At 33.3% G+C, this 14,332-nt stretch overlaps 1 protein-coding gene across 5 annotated transcripts; it reads left to right on the forward strand.

The window, feature by feature from the left end:
* The first annotated feature begins 91 nt into the window (after window positions 1-91).
* LOC144546291 (uncharacterized) lies at window positions 92-10,165 on the forward strand. 5 transcript variants are annotated; one of them, XM_078294856.1, is made up of 9 exons: window positions 92-233; window positions 1,097-5,946; window positions 6,183-6,435; window positions 6,866-6,940; window positions 7,220-7,317; window positions 7,429-7,581; window positions 9,533-9,630; window positions 9,712-9,774; window positions 9,910-10,165. In XM_078294856.1, exons 2-3 carry the CDS (start codon window positions 1,103-1,105, stop codon window positions 6,214-6,216), a joined length of 4,878 nt encoding a protein of 1,625 aa, XP_078150982.1. In that variant the 5' UTR covers window positions 92-233; window positions 1,097-1,102; the 3' UTR covers window positions 6,217-6,435; window positions 6,866-6,940; window positions 7,220-7,317; window positions 7,429-7,581; window positions 9,533-9,630; window positions 9,712-9,774; window positions 9,910-10,165. The 5 variants fall into 5 exon arrangements, with proteins under 5 accessions (XP_078150982.1, XP_078150978.1, XP_078150981.1 ...); XM_078294852.1 differs by having other exon boundaries at window positions 9,728-9,774; XM_078294855.1 differs by having other exon boundaries at window positions 7,441-7,581; window positions 9,728-9,774.
* Window positions 10,166-14,332: the final 4,167 nt, after the last annotated feature.

Genomic DNA, 14,332 nt, shown 5'->3' on the forward strand with positions numbered 1-14,332 from the left:
AGAAGTGTAAATATGATATTATGAATTTTAGAGGTGGAGATACGTAATTTCAACGTTTTCGAGGGATAAGCACAACTTTTTAATATTCGTAATAATACGGATTGACTTTGAAAAAGTGATTCCCCATTATTTTTTCTTTTGCATAGAACTGGTCCACCTCTCTGTCCGCCGCTCTGCGTTTCTTCGCCGTCTCTCTCTCAGACTCTCAGTCCGATCTTCCATTCAGGAGAACGGTAAGCAAATTGCGCCTCTTTTTGTGTGGTTAAGCGTCAATTTTGATCCAGTTTTAGCATCAATCATCCTTAGCAAAGTGCAGTGTTGCTAATCATAACTTGGTAACTAATTTGTGGGTTTATATTTACTTAACAAATTATATCTATTTATAGTTCTGTCTTTGCTTAATTAGTTTCTATAGTACTTGCTGATTGAGTCAGAAGGAACTTGGATCCGTTTTGGGGCTCCGATCTATTTTGATTGTGGATCGTTGTAAATTATCTTAAATAGTTCTAATTATCGATTAATTGGCTGTTGGGAGATTAGATCTGTAGGTTTTGATCACATAAATCATAGTATCTTAACCCTATCTTGGAAAATTGATCAGCTAAGTCGGCCGGAGGCGAGCTAATTTTTCCCTAGTTGACTCGGCTGGGCGAGTTATGTACAAAAACTGGTATAATCGGGGCTGAATTGGAACAATTGGCCAAATTCTGTAACTGTTTTGACCGATTTATCACATATTTGACTGAGTTTGCCCATATTATGGTTAGAGCAATCTCAATTTTAGTCTAGATATCAAAGGAAGCACAAATTGGTAGTATGAAAGAGAAAAAGGGAAAGGGAAGAAGGAACTTCTAACAGTGTGACCTGTTAATTTAAACATATGTTATTTACCCTTTTAATGTAAACTGGGTCATTGGATTAATAACAATGGTCTTAGAAAACTTGCTAATTAAATTAACCTTAGCAAATACATCATGGATTGCAAAAAAAAATTATGAGCAAAGGTGGAGAGAACAAAAACAAAAAGACAAACTTTTGCTTCTTATTGCACTACTTAATTATCTAATCCTTCCCTTTTGGTTGACAACTGTAACAGGGGAGAATGATCTTGTGGGAAAAGTTAGTCGAATTTTTGGTGTCAACCATTGGCCAACCTATTGTTGATTCTTGGCGTAGTAGCAACAATGTCGATAGTTACTTCTCAGACCTTCGTGAGGCACTGCCTGAGGCACGGCGCCTAATCGAGAGATCGGAATGCTGGCGATTGCCTATATATGACCCCATAGACAGGCTCCTTTACCAGCTTAAAGATTCCGTGTATGAAGCCGAAAGCATAGTAGATGAATTGGAGTACGAAAGATTAAAAAATAAAGTTGAAAAGAGCTTCCCAGGTATTAGTAAAATTTTGACTAACTGGATGAGAGATTTCCCGACCAAAGTAAAAGTGGTTCATGATAGGCTTAAGAAAGTCTATAATGAAATGAAAGTAGTTTGTGACCGTCATGGTATACCAGAAAATCCCAACCAATTTAGCCCAACTGCTAGACCTATTACAAGCACATTTCTTGAAATATCTAATGTGTGGGGGCGTGATAAAGAGTTCAACGAAGTGATCCGTTTAATGGGAGTTCCCAGTTATGGATCCCGTAAAAGGAAGAGAGTGAAAATAGTGAGCATGCATAATTCAGATATTGGGGAGAGTAGCAGCAGAACGGATAAGAAAGGGAATATGTCAGTATTATCTATAGTAGGCATGGGAGGCGTCGGGAAAACTACCCTTGCGCAAATGGTTTGCAATGATAAAAGTGTAAAGTCGTACTTTGATCTAATTATGTGGGTGTGTGTCTCTGATAATTTTCATTTGGTAAGGTTAACTAAAGAAATGATTGAGTGGGCCACTAGAAAAGAGTGCAATCTTACTGATTTCAACGCCATGCAATTGGCTTTAGTAGAGATATTAAAATCAAAGAAATTTTTGCTAGTTCTTGATGATGTTTGGAGCAAGGACTGGCAAAGTGTTTTGGCACCAATGAAGAAAGCATCTAAGGGAAGTGTAGTGCTGGTGACAACTAGGTCTCCTGAATGTGTGGAAATTTCAGGCACAAGTATAGCCTCCAGAGGTGTTATAAATTTGGAGGGTTTAGAAGAGCATATTTACTGGGAGTTCTTTAAGAGCTGTGCATTTGATTCGGTTGCTGACTCAAACTATATTAATCCAGAATTGGAGGTTATTGGTAAGGAAATTTGTAAAAGGCTAAAAGGATCTCTGCTTGCTGCCAAAACAATCGGAGATATTTTGAGAACAAATTTAAATGTTAAACACTGGTTGCATATCAAAGATAGTAAAATGTGGGAATTACAAAAAAGGGAACATGATATACTTCCCGTACTTCAATTGAGCTATCAGTATTTACCCACTCATCTGAAAAAATGTTTCTCCTTTTGCTCACTCTATCCGAAGGATTTTAAATTCACTCAATCTGAGTTAACAGAGTTTTGGATCATGCAAGGTTTTATCCAACCTCTAGATAATGACAATGAATTGAGAACATTGGCGAATGGTTACTTTGTTGACCTTGTAAGGAGAGGATTTTTCCAAACACTTGCACATGGCACAGGCAATGAATATGTGATTCATGATCTGATGCATGATGTGTGCCTATCTATAACAAGAGATGAGTGTTTTTGCCTAGAAAATGGGCATTCTGAAGAGAAAGTCTCTCTGGATATTCGGCATGTATCAGTATTTCACAAGAAATTAAAGCTGGAGGAGCAAAAGGAGTTGTGCAAATATAAGAAATTGCTCTCTCTAAAGGTAGGTCCTAACAGTTGTCGCATTACTGGAATAGAAACCTGGTGCAATGTGCTTAAAAATATTCGGTCATTATCTCTTGCAAGATGCAAAATTAAGAAGCTACCTGAAAACATTGGAAACCTAAAGCATCTTCAGTTTTTGGATATTTCTGGCACATATGTTGAAACATTGCCGGAGTCCTTTTGTAACCTTTACAACCTCCAGTATCTAAACATGACTGGTTGCTCACAGATTAAATGCTTTCCCGAGGGATTTAACAAATTGGTTAATTTACAACTTTTCTATTTGGCTTTTGAAATGGTCTCCTTGGTAGAACGCTTTGAAAATATTGTCAAAGCAATCAAGCTTGATCACCAGAAGATTAATAAAATAAGAAGGCGTCTGAAAAACAACATTTTACGACTCCCAACAGGTCACATGGTGGATGAGGTGAGCATTTTTGGCAGAGATGTTGAAAAAATGGAGATTATTGATTTCTTACTATCTGAAAAAGAAAAATCATTTTCGGTTATTTCAATTATTGGCAAAGGTGGCATCGGAAAAACCACCATTGCCGAACTTGTCTACAAAGATTTAAGGGATTCTCGGTGCTTTGATTTATTTGGGTGGGTCTGTGTCTCTAAAGTATTTGATGTCAGGAGACTCATTAAAGCAACAGTTGAATCGATCTCCAAAATCAACTATGGTGTTAGAGCGTTGAGCCTATTGCAAGAAGAGCTTGCAGAAACTATGAAGGGAAAAACAATACTGCTTGTTTTAGATGACGTGTGGAATGAGAATCAAAGTCTTTGGGAGTTGTTTCGGGTTTCTTTTATGGAAGCAAGGATGGTCAGAATTCTCGTGACAACAAGAAATAAAAATGTTGCTGATGTCATGCAATCAACGGCTTGTTTTAGCCCAACTAACTTGCCTGAAAGTTCATGTTGGCAGTTGTTCGAGTATTACGCATCTAGTGGTACAAGTGACATTGTGCCAACACACTTGGTATATATTGGAAAGGAGATTATGAGAAAGTGTGGTGGGTTACCATTGGCTGTGAAGTTGATTGCAAGCCTCCTTAGCCATGAAACAGATGTAGAGGGTTGGAGAGAGATTCTAAAAAGTGATATTTGGGAATCAAATCCATCGAATGATATATTCCCAGCACTTCAGATTAGCTATGCTCGTCTACCTGACCACCTTAAACCATGTTTCTTGTTTTGCTCATTGTACCCAAAAGATTACTTATTAGAAAAGATGAAATTGATAGAATTATGGATCTCTCATGGCTACATCAAGTCCAAAGGCAAAAGAAGAATCACAGAAATTGGTGGTGAATATTATGAGGAGTTAAAAGAGAGGTCGATTCTTGATGATTTTTCAAGTCAATCTTCAGAATGCTGTAAGTTACATGACATAATCCATGACCTTGCTCGACATAATTCTGAGAATGAACATTATACAGTGGAGATCAATCAGCCACTTGATATTCACAAGGGAAATGTTCCAAGAGAAGTATACCATTTATATGCAAGAGGTTTCTTGGGATATGTAAATGAAATGCTCCAACAAAACCAACAAAATCTGATCGGTTTAAAAACTCTTTCTATGGATCTGAGAGGTTGCAGCAGTGAATTGGAGCACCAGTACTGTATAAAAAATACAGAGGCGTTGGACCTAAATTTGAAGCAGTCAGAAAATTATGAAGAATGTTATGGAGAAGTAGCCATATGTAACGTCATTGAATTTCGAGCACTTACTGTATTGGAACTGAAAGGGTATAATTTGACAAAGATTCCTAACTCCATTTACAAGTTGAGACATCTTGCCTATCTTTGTATTACCTCTTCACGTCTGAAAAAGTTGCCATTTACCATTGGCTTCCTTTACAACTTGCAAACTTTAATTCTTGATTGTTTTTACCTCGAATATCTACCTGAAAGTATTGGTAATCTTGCTAACTTACAATTTCTATATATTAAATCTGGAAGAGTTAAGAAGCTACCTAAATCCCTTTGTTCACTTAGTAGCTTACTGAGATTAGTTATTAGAAGTGATGATTTAGAGGAAATCCCTTTAGATATCAAAAATCTCTGTAACCTTCATGCATTAACAATTCGTTCTAATCGGATTCAAGCATTGCCTAATACAATAGGCTGTCTCAGTATTTTAGAGGAGCTTAACTTGTTGTCTCTTGGTGTTTCATATGATGATTTACCTGATGGCAAGCTCAATTATGTCCCACATGGTTTTGTTAATTTTCCGGCAATAAAGACAATGGCAGCATGGTTGGGAGTAAGAACTATAAATTGGTTAAAGGATATGAAGGACCTTGAAGGGAAACTCTCTATTGGAGGATTAAAAAACATGAGTAATTTAGAGGATGCCCAGCATGCTAACCTGATAAATAAGTGCAAAATTGAAACTTTGGATTTATGCTGGGATCCTGGATATTACATGTGGCCTTATGATGTGAAATCAGAGCTGAGGTTAAGCCTCATACCAGAAGATTGTATGGGCGGGTTAGTTTGTGCAGATGATGTAGTATCATTTTCCTTGCTAGAATGCCTCCAACCACATCCTAACCTGAAAAAACTTTCAGTAAGATGGTATCCATCTGCCACAGTACCTAACTGGATGAGTGATCGATCTTCCTTCTGGTCAATTCAAGAACTCTTGTTAGAATGTTGTGTTAATATTCAATCTCTTCCATTCGAAAATTTACACACTCTCAAACACCTCACCATTGTTGCATGTTCTAGTATTCAAGTTCTGCAGCTGGAGCAGGTATCCTCCCAGCTTGAAAAATTGCTGATCGTTTCTTGTGACAACCTTGAGTTGATTACTGGACTAGGGGATCTACATATGTTGGCTGCATTAGAAATTTATTCATGTCAAGCCTTGATATCACTAACAATGGGTGGAATGCAGTTGGCGTTATCTACTGAGACCTTTGGGGATTCCTCCCATGAAAAGCCACATACTGGCCAGCAGAGCATTGCATCACTTAGAAGGTTGGAAATCGAAAATTGTTATTTGCTTAATGATCTGCCAGATGGGTTGATTCCACCTGGGCCTTGTTATGTGTGTGTTCGTGGTTGTGGCTGTCCTGACATGGAAAAAAATTTGACATCTGCAAGAAATGAAATCAGGTTTGTGATTTTATTATTATTAAAAGGCAAATTCTACTGTCGTAAGAGGAAATACAGACTGTTCATTTTTAATAATCGAATGATCTCTTATTGTCAGAAAATATTCTTCATTAAATTGGAAGGAAATTTCGTTTGGAAGTTAACACAGTAAATTTGCATAGAAGGCTTGAAGCATCATGTTTCTTTTCCGAACTATCTTTGCTTCTAACCCTCACCCCTTTCCTAATTGAAAAAAGCAGTTGTAGCAACAACCTCTGGCGTTGGCGTTGAGTATCTCTCTTGGGAGCGTTCCCTCGCCTGCCTCCTCCTGGGCTTCACCCCCGTCAACTTTTAACTTCGAGCAATTATTGCAGATGATCAGGCTGATACAGCACTGAAGGTTTTATTTAAGGGAATGCGAGTGCCAGTTGGAGCATAATTTCAAGCTGCTCTTATTTGTTTTGGGTGCATAAAGCCCATAGGCAGCACTATTCAATATTCACTACCAAGGTAATATATTTCACATTTTGTTCTAGTAAGCTGTAAAGGTTGATGTTCTTTACTGTGTTTCCCCACTTTGTTAATTGGTTTATGTTTTTGCCTTTTTTTTACCATGTTTGTCTCTTTTTCTTACCCCTAATTTGAGCCTGGAAATGAGATCAAAGTAGACCTTAAATTCAGCACCATTTGTGTAAGAAACCAGAACTAAACTTAAGCAGCATAGAAAATCATACCGTATGACATTTGTAGGTCAAATTTGTCAATTTAACTATCTATTATTTCATTAAATTATTGATGTGGAACGGCCCTAAATTTGTCAATTTCAGTAAAAAATACTAATATTGATCACACACCTTTACATTTTTGTTTGTTCAAGCATTTCTTTCCTTGTATTGAAAATTTCATTTCTTCATTCTTTATTCTTTTTCTTTCAATGAAGCTGGAAACACTGAAATTGCAACTAAATGTGTCATGCCAAAAGATGTAAGCAAGCTGTAGAGTTATGAAGCAATTGGTATGTGAGATTTTCCCCTTATTTTATTGTCTTTAGTACAAACAGTTAGTAATATGTATTTTGGATGTATCTTGCTCAATACTAAAGCTGGTAAGAAGGTTAATTTTTTTATGCCATTTTAATTTTCAATTTGTTATTTAAAAAATTGTGTCAACAACTTATGTTTTTCTGGACGCCAACCACATTTAGAGAAGATATAAATATAATATCATTTCAGTGTTTTCTAAAGTCAAAGCTAAGGAACAAACTGGTTTATTAACAGCTTTTGATTTTTGACAGTTAATTTCCAAATTGGACTTTCCATTGCTTGAGCTTAAAAGAGTATAATTGAGCAGTGCATCTGGTCATGTCACTTTGCAAGATGACTCTATTGAAAGGTTATAAAAATTTGTTATTTACTTAGATGTGACTATTCTTTGAATAATTAACATCACTTTTCAATGCTGATCAGCTCAGAATTTTTTTTTTGGAAAAATTGACTCACATAGTCACATGAATAGGGATGCTAATATCGCTGATACAGCACTGAAGGTTTTATTTAAGGGAATGCGAGTGCCAGTTGCAGCATAATTTCAAGCTGCTCTTATTTGTTTTGGGTGCATAGAGCCCATAGGCAGCACTATTCAATATTCACTACCAAGGTAATGTATTTCACATTGTGTTCTAGTAAGCTGTAAAGGTTGATGTTCTTTACTGTGTTTCCCCCCATTGTTAATTGGTTTATGTTTTTGCCTTGCGTTTTACCAAGTCTCTCTTTTTCTTACCCCTAATTTGAGCTTGGAAATGAAATCAAAGTAGACCTTAAATTCTGCACCATTTGTGTAAGAAACCCCAACTAAACTTACACCTTGTTTGGATGGAGAGTAGAGGAGGGGAGGTAATGGAATAGATAGAAAAATTTCCCTCCAATCATGTTTGGTTGACAAAATTGTAGTGGAGGTGAGGAGTACAGGAGGGGAAATGATTAACCTTGTATAACTATACTTAATAGAATTGATTTCCCTTCCAATTTAGAGTGTAACGGATGGAAAGAAATTTTGTTGTAAATATTTTCAAAAATAATGACACAAATGCCCTGTCCTATATATCTTATTTCTATATAATTATCATTGAAGTTTTTTTTACCTCAAACCTAGCAGCCTCCACTGTAGTTGATTGAGCAGGTTAGGTTTTTTTTTTTATATCAAACTTCTTTATTTTTTATACATCAAGTTTGGAGTCAGAATTGTTTTTCCATAGCCGTTTATACATTATTCTTCTAAAGTTACGTTTTTTTTTTTCTTTTGCAATTTGAAGCATGTGTATTTAGCACTAGTACCTCCATTTACCTTGATAAACCAAGTCACAATTTGAAGCCCAAGTACCTCTATTTACCAGTTTACATTCCCAGTGATATTTAAATTGTTATTCAATGGTTATGGTTTTTTTTTGTTTACTGTATTAAGTTATTGTGGTTGTTTATTTATTTTGTTTATATTAGTTGTTCATTTATATATAAATTATTATCTCCTTTTTCTATAGATTTTGTAAAATGGATACTTCTAGAAATTTAAGGGCTCAATTGAACACATTCACCATCTAAATGTTGTCAGTATTTTTTCTTTTTTCAATTTGATACCGGTACTGGACTTCCAACTTATTTAAATTGAACTATATATTTAGAATTGGTCGCATGGTTTTCTTCAAGGTAATCATTGTTTTCATTTGTTCTTGACTATTGATTTATCGGAATGATCATCAAGTGTTGGTACCGATATAATTGTTTTTAGAGAGTCATCGTTTGGTACCGATGCAATCTGACATTATTAGAAAGGAGAATATGAAGGTCAGAGATGCAGTTATGAGTGGAGAAATCTTAAAGAGTATAATAGTCAAATACACTTAAATCATTTGATTAACCTTCTATAATTTTAATTAACCGAACAAGAAACAAGACGGAAAGGAAAGTTAAATTTATTTTTCCTCATTAATCATCCAAACACGAAAAGGTTAAACATGTTAATTTTCCTTTCTATTACATTCCATTCCATTCTTCACCTCCCCTCCCATCCTCTACTCTCCATCCAAACATAGTGTTAAGCAGCATAGAAAATCATACCAGGATGACATTTCTAGGTCAAATTTGTCAATTTCACTATCTATTATTTCATTAAATTATTTATGTGGAATAGCCCTAAATTTGTCAATTTCAGTAATTATTTCAGTAAAAAACACTAATATTGATCACACACGTATACATTTTTGTTTCTTCAAGCATTTCTTTCCTTTTATTGAAAAATTATGAGGGTGCTTTTGATAAATTTCTAGTGGCAAGATGACTTCGGATTTTGAGGGATTATGTTAATTTGTTATCTACTTAAATGTGATTGTATTATGGGAGTGTTGACCCTAATAATAGAAGCTGAAATTTGGTCATTGTTCTAAAAAATGACCAAATTGCCCTTGTTGTGTGCATTTCACCATTCCATTAGCTAGGTCTCATGTAAAGCCGGTCCGACAGTATAACATTTAATGTTCTCATAAATTGATGGAAACAAAAACTCATAGCTATTCTCCTTATTTTTTTGTATTGACACTTGACATTTTATATAGGCATTGGATGTACTAGGTTTAACTTCTAATTCTGTTGGAGGATGTCTGGAAAACAACCACACGATGAAATTAAATCTAGTTTCACCGACCTTTTAATGGTGAGTGCCCACTTTGTTGCATATTATGCAAGTAACCTTTACTTGATTTTGTTAATTTCATACAAGTTAAACATTCAAAAGCTTTCTATTGTTGTAGGATGATTCAAGTACTATCTGGCCTTTAACACCGCTTTTAGTCAGATGGTATGCTGCCTTTTCTAAAATATTACTATATTCCTTTTTTGTTATATAGGCGGTTTTGTTTATTTGCAATGTGTTGTTATGGGTCCTTTTTGTATATGGTCTCTTCTGATATTTATATTCTACTTTTTTATGCAGGACATAATTAATCTAGAAATACTGTGAAAGATTGGAATGAATTAAGTTGACATAGCATCCAAACATAAAACTTTTGTATTTAGATAGATAATGACAAGGAAAACATCATAAAATTAGTTTTGCATTTTGATAGAAAGAACTGCATTTCTTGTTATAGAATTTAGATTGCTCTCTTTTGATATATGCTGATGGATTTTTAGTTATATGTGAACTTACTAGTGCATTAATGTTTTTAATACTTTTATTAGTGTACCAATGTGTTTTCTTCTATACGGATGTTTTTACTAGATGTAACAATGATTTTTTCTAGTTGTTCTAGCTGCTTCACGTTCTTTTTTTTTTTTGAAGGTTGAAGGTTGAAGGTGTGACACCCAACAATATATTAAAAAGAAAGTTAAATTACAAAATAGGATGTTAAGGTAGCATCCTAGAACGACCCCTGGAACTAAAAATAAAAGTACTGAACACACAATAACAATCAAACAAACAATATTAATATTTGAGTAAAGCTAGGGTGTGATGTGCTCACCAAGAGGGTTTGGTGAGCACAACTTCAAAAGTATATCGGATCGACTTCAAACGTTGAATTCAAACCGTTAAAATCCTTGTACTTCATGAGTGATGCATGTATTTATTTTTACAAGGTCAAGCGGTCAAAGAAATAAACTTTTTAAAACTTAATTTATAAGTTGTTTTATATATTCAATTTTTATTATTTCTTTGACTGCTTGACTGTGTAGCAAATAAACTTGAAACTTTCAAAATTTTATATATACATACATCACTCATGAAGTACATGAATTTCAACGGTTTCAATTTGACACTTAAAGTCGATCCAATATACTTTTAAGAGTTGTGCTCACCAAATCCTCTTGGTGAACAGATCACACCCTAGCTTTACTCTTGATATTTAACCCAGCAACTTTGAAAAATTGCTGCCAATATGCCGCAAAAATTCGCCCCATGATTGACTCTAACTCTACCCAAATTGCGACTACAGGAAAATATCAATTGTTGTATCATTTATGAGCAAATGGTTTTCTTTTGTTCAAGAAGAAACGCCTGTTCCTTTCTCGCTGCTTTACTTCTTGTACCAATACATTTTTTAATTATAGTTGGCTTCACAAATCTTCTTGGTAAGTACATCACACCCTAGCTTTGCTCTTATTATATTCATGCCATCTAAACTATATATGTATCATTGCATAATAAAAAAAAAAAAATGTACACCGTTTAAAACTTTATAGGCGTTCATCTGTTACTAGGGTTGTACAAAATATTCGTATTTCGTGATTCAATTTGAGTTTGATTTGGAAAAAAAATCGTAATTAATTTGATTCGAAATTAATTCATTATGAAATAAATCAAACCAGTTAGGTTCGAATCTTATTCAAACTCAAACTCAAACTGTGCATAGTTTGTTCGAAATTGGTTCGTGAACTATTTAGATTCGAACTTTAAATAATGCAATTAATGGCTTCAACCATAAATCTTTAATAATGAATGAATCAAAATTATATCATAGCTTAAAATTATTATTATAATGATAACTTATAATAAAAAAAATGCTTCAGCAGCATTACAAATTAACAATGGAAATAAGTTTCATTTAACTAGGTTTATGTCGTGATTTTAATAAATCCAACAGCGTAAAAAGTAAAAGAATTTTACACTGGCCCATAATTCAAAGATAAAAGGTAAAATGAAACTGCATAATTTCGTTTCGCGTGAAGAAAAGTAATGCATAAACTACTGATGATTGTCAAAAAAGTCCGTAGTTCGTGATTTGATTGAGTTTAATTCAATTCAAAAAAAGATCATAATTCATTCATTCGATTAAAGTTTGTTCTAAAACTAATCAAGCCAGATCGGTTCAAATCTTATTCAAATTCAAACTCAAACTAAGATAAATTTGATTTTGCCCGTTGCAACCCTCTGTAAAAAAAAAAATTCAATCACATCTTGCTCCCTTGCACCCTCCTTTTATTTCTAATATCAATGGTCACATGCAGTACAAGCATTTTTATTAATATCTGAAAAATATAATAAATCTGGTAAATTTATGAGTTTTAAAATTTTAAAAAAACTATAGGCATCGTTGTTGCGACTTCGCTGCAACTATTCTTTTATGTAAGTTGGCATATAAGGGAGATAATTTTTTTTTTCTTCTATATGTGGCGCCACGTATATTTAAATATTAGAAAAATATTTCATATAAATGTTATTGCATCTAACATTATCTAGCATTATATTGATAATCCAGTTAAAAAATATATATATATATCAAACAACTTAATGCGAATGTCTAGACAAAACTCATCCTTTCAATGACTATTTGATGTTGCCGCTATCTTTATCGGTTCAGCGTTTCTCTCTATCTCGGGACCATTAGAATGCATATACAATTTGTTTTCTTTTCCTTTAATCATGGTGTTATATAGAGAGGAAAAGAGAAGCCCATAGATCAAACAGAAGATCACCAACCTCTTGAATAATCACGACTCCTGCAACAATGTCCATACATAACCAACGAAATCAATTATTGCTCTTCATAAACAAATACTACAAAATATATTTTAAATAATTGTAAAATCCAATCCCATAGCATAGATCGAGCCTATTGCATGAAATATCGAGTGGATACCAATGGTATGCATTTCGCTTTACTGGTAAACCCTTGGCAGATGACTAAATAGAAAAGCTGGTACAAAATTTATTTATTTTTTCCTTCTATTTTTTCAGCATTTGAAAATCAAAGAAGGATTATTATTAGTGTGCCTTAGTGGCAGCAACGATATAAACCAAAATCATCACTTTGCAATATGATAATTAGTGCATTTTGACACCGATTTTTCTTATTAATAGAAAATAAATAAATAAAATATTGAAATAGGGTATCATTTTTTGATTTTTCGAGATATAGGTAGACCGGGACCAATTATCTCGTCCAAGAGACGGGACTAAATATCCCGTCCAGTTTATCCATTGCTAATCCTCCGCCAAATAAACCTTAATCAGCTTAGCAGTGAAAAAAAAAAGTTGGACAGTACAATCAGATCCGTCCCAAAAAAAAAAAAAATTGCGGACGGGTTCCTTATCCCGTTCAGTTCCAGAAGAAAAAAAATCACATGGAAAAAATTCTGACTTCTTAGGTATCCTTTGTTTCGAGGAAAGTGTTAATATTGAGAATCTTATTAAATCTATGAAAGCAGTCTGTTGCCACATGGATGCTTTTAATGAAATTGCAAAAGAAAGGGGCCTGCCTCCCATAAATGAAGACTGGTTAATTATTATTTTTTTATAAGCCGCTGACGGGATTATTCTTACCGTTCCGTGTTTTTTTTTTTTTTTTTTGGTTTGTGTCAGACGGGATGTTTCCTACCGTCCCGATTAATTAACGTTGTCGTAAAATTAGCAACTGGATAAACCGAATGGGATAGTTATTTCCGGTTTACCTATATCTCAAAAAAATTCAAAAACAATCTCCTATTTCCCGATTTTTTTATTTATATCCAAAAATTAAATTAAATTTCAAAAACTAACCGAACCAGCTGTCAAATTTTAAATCTACCCAAACCGGATAACCGTTAACCGGACCAAATTTCCGGTTAACGGTTAACCGGATTCGTTGGTTCGCTGAACCGTTAACCGAACCCAAATTTTTTTTTTTTTTTTTACTTTTTTTACTTTTTTTTAAAACAGAAAATTTTAAATTTTTTTTATTTTTCTATTGAAAATATACATGAAAATTCGTATTTAGATTTATCAAATTTACACCAAAAATTTTTGTAAATCAAATATGAAATTTAAAATTATAGAAAAATACACATACACATACACATACACATACACATAAACATATACATATACATATACATAAATAATATACGGTTACCAATTTTTTTTTTTTTTTTACTTTTTTTTAAAACAGAAAATTTTAAATTTTTTTTTTTCTATTGAAAATATACATGAAAATTCGTATTTAGATTTATCAAATTTACACCAAAATTTTTTGTAAATCAAATATGAAATTTAAAATTATAGAAAAATACACATACACATACACATACACATACACATACACATACACATACACATACACATATACATATACATAAATAATATACGGTTACCAATTTTTTTTTTTTTTTACTTTTTTTAAAAAAAAATTAAAAGAGAAAATTTTAATAAATCTAAATACGAATTTTCATGTATATTTTCAATAGAAAAATAAAAAGTATTAAAATTTTCTGTTTTAAAAAAAAGTAAAAAAAGTAAAAAAAAAAAAAAAAAAAATTGGTAACCGTATATTATTTATGTATATGTATATGTATATGTATATGTGTATGTGTATGTGTATGTGTATGTGTATTTTTCTATAATTTTAAATTTCATATTTGATTTACAAAAAATTTTGGTGTAA

This window comes from Carex rostrata, chromosome 29, assembly GCF_964058835.1.
Source record: "Carex rostrata chromosome 29, lpCarRost1.2, whole genome shotgun sequence".
Lineage (NCBI taxonomy): Eukaryota > Viridiplantae > Streptophyta > Magnoliopsida > Poales > Cyperaceae > Carex > Carex rostrata.

Excerpts from the sequence above, each read along its gene's own strand:
- LOC144546291 (XM_078294856.1), top strand. The coding sequence starts at position 1,103 with ATGATCTTGTGGGAAAAGTTAGTCGAATTTTTGGTGTCAACCATTGGC. Across the intron at positions 5,947-6,182 it reads TCTGCAAGAAATGAAATCAG|CAGTTGTAGCAACAACCTCT; the intron begins GTTTGTGATTTT and ends AATTGAAAAAAG.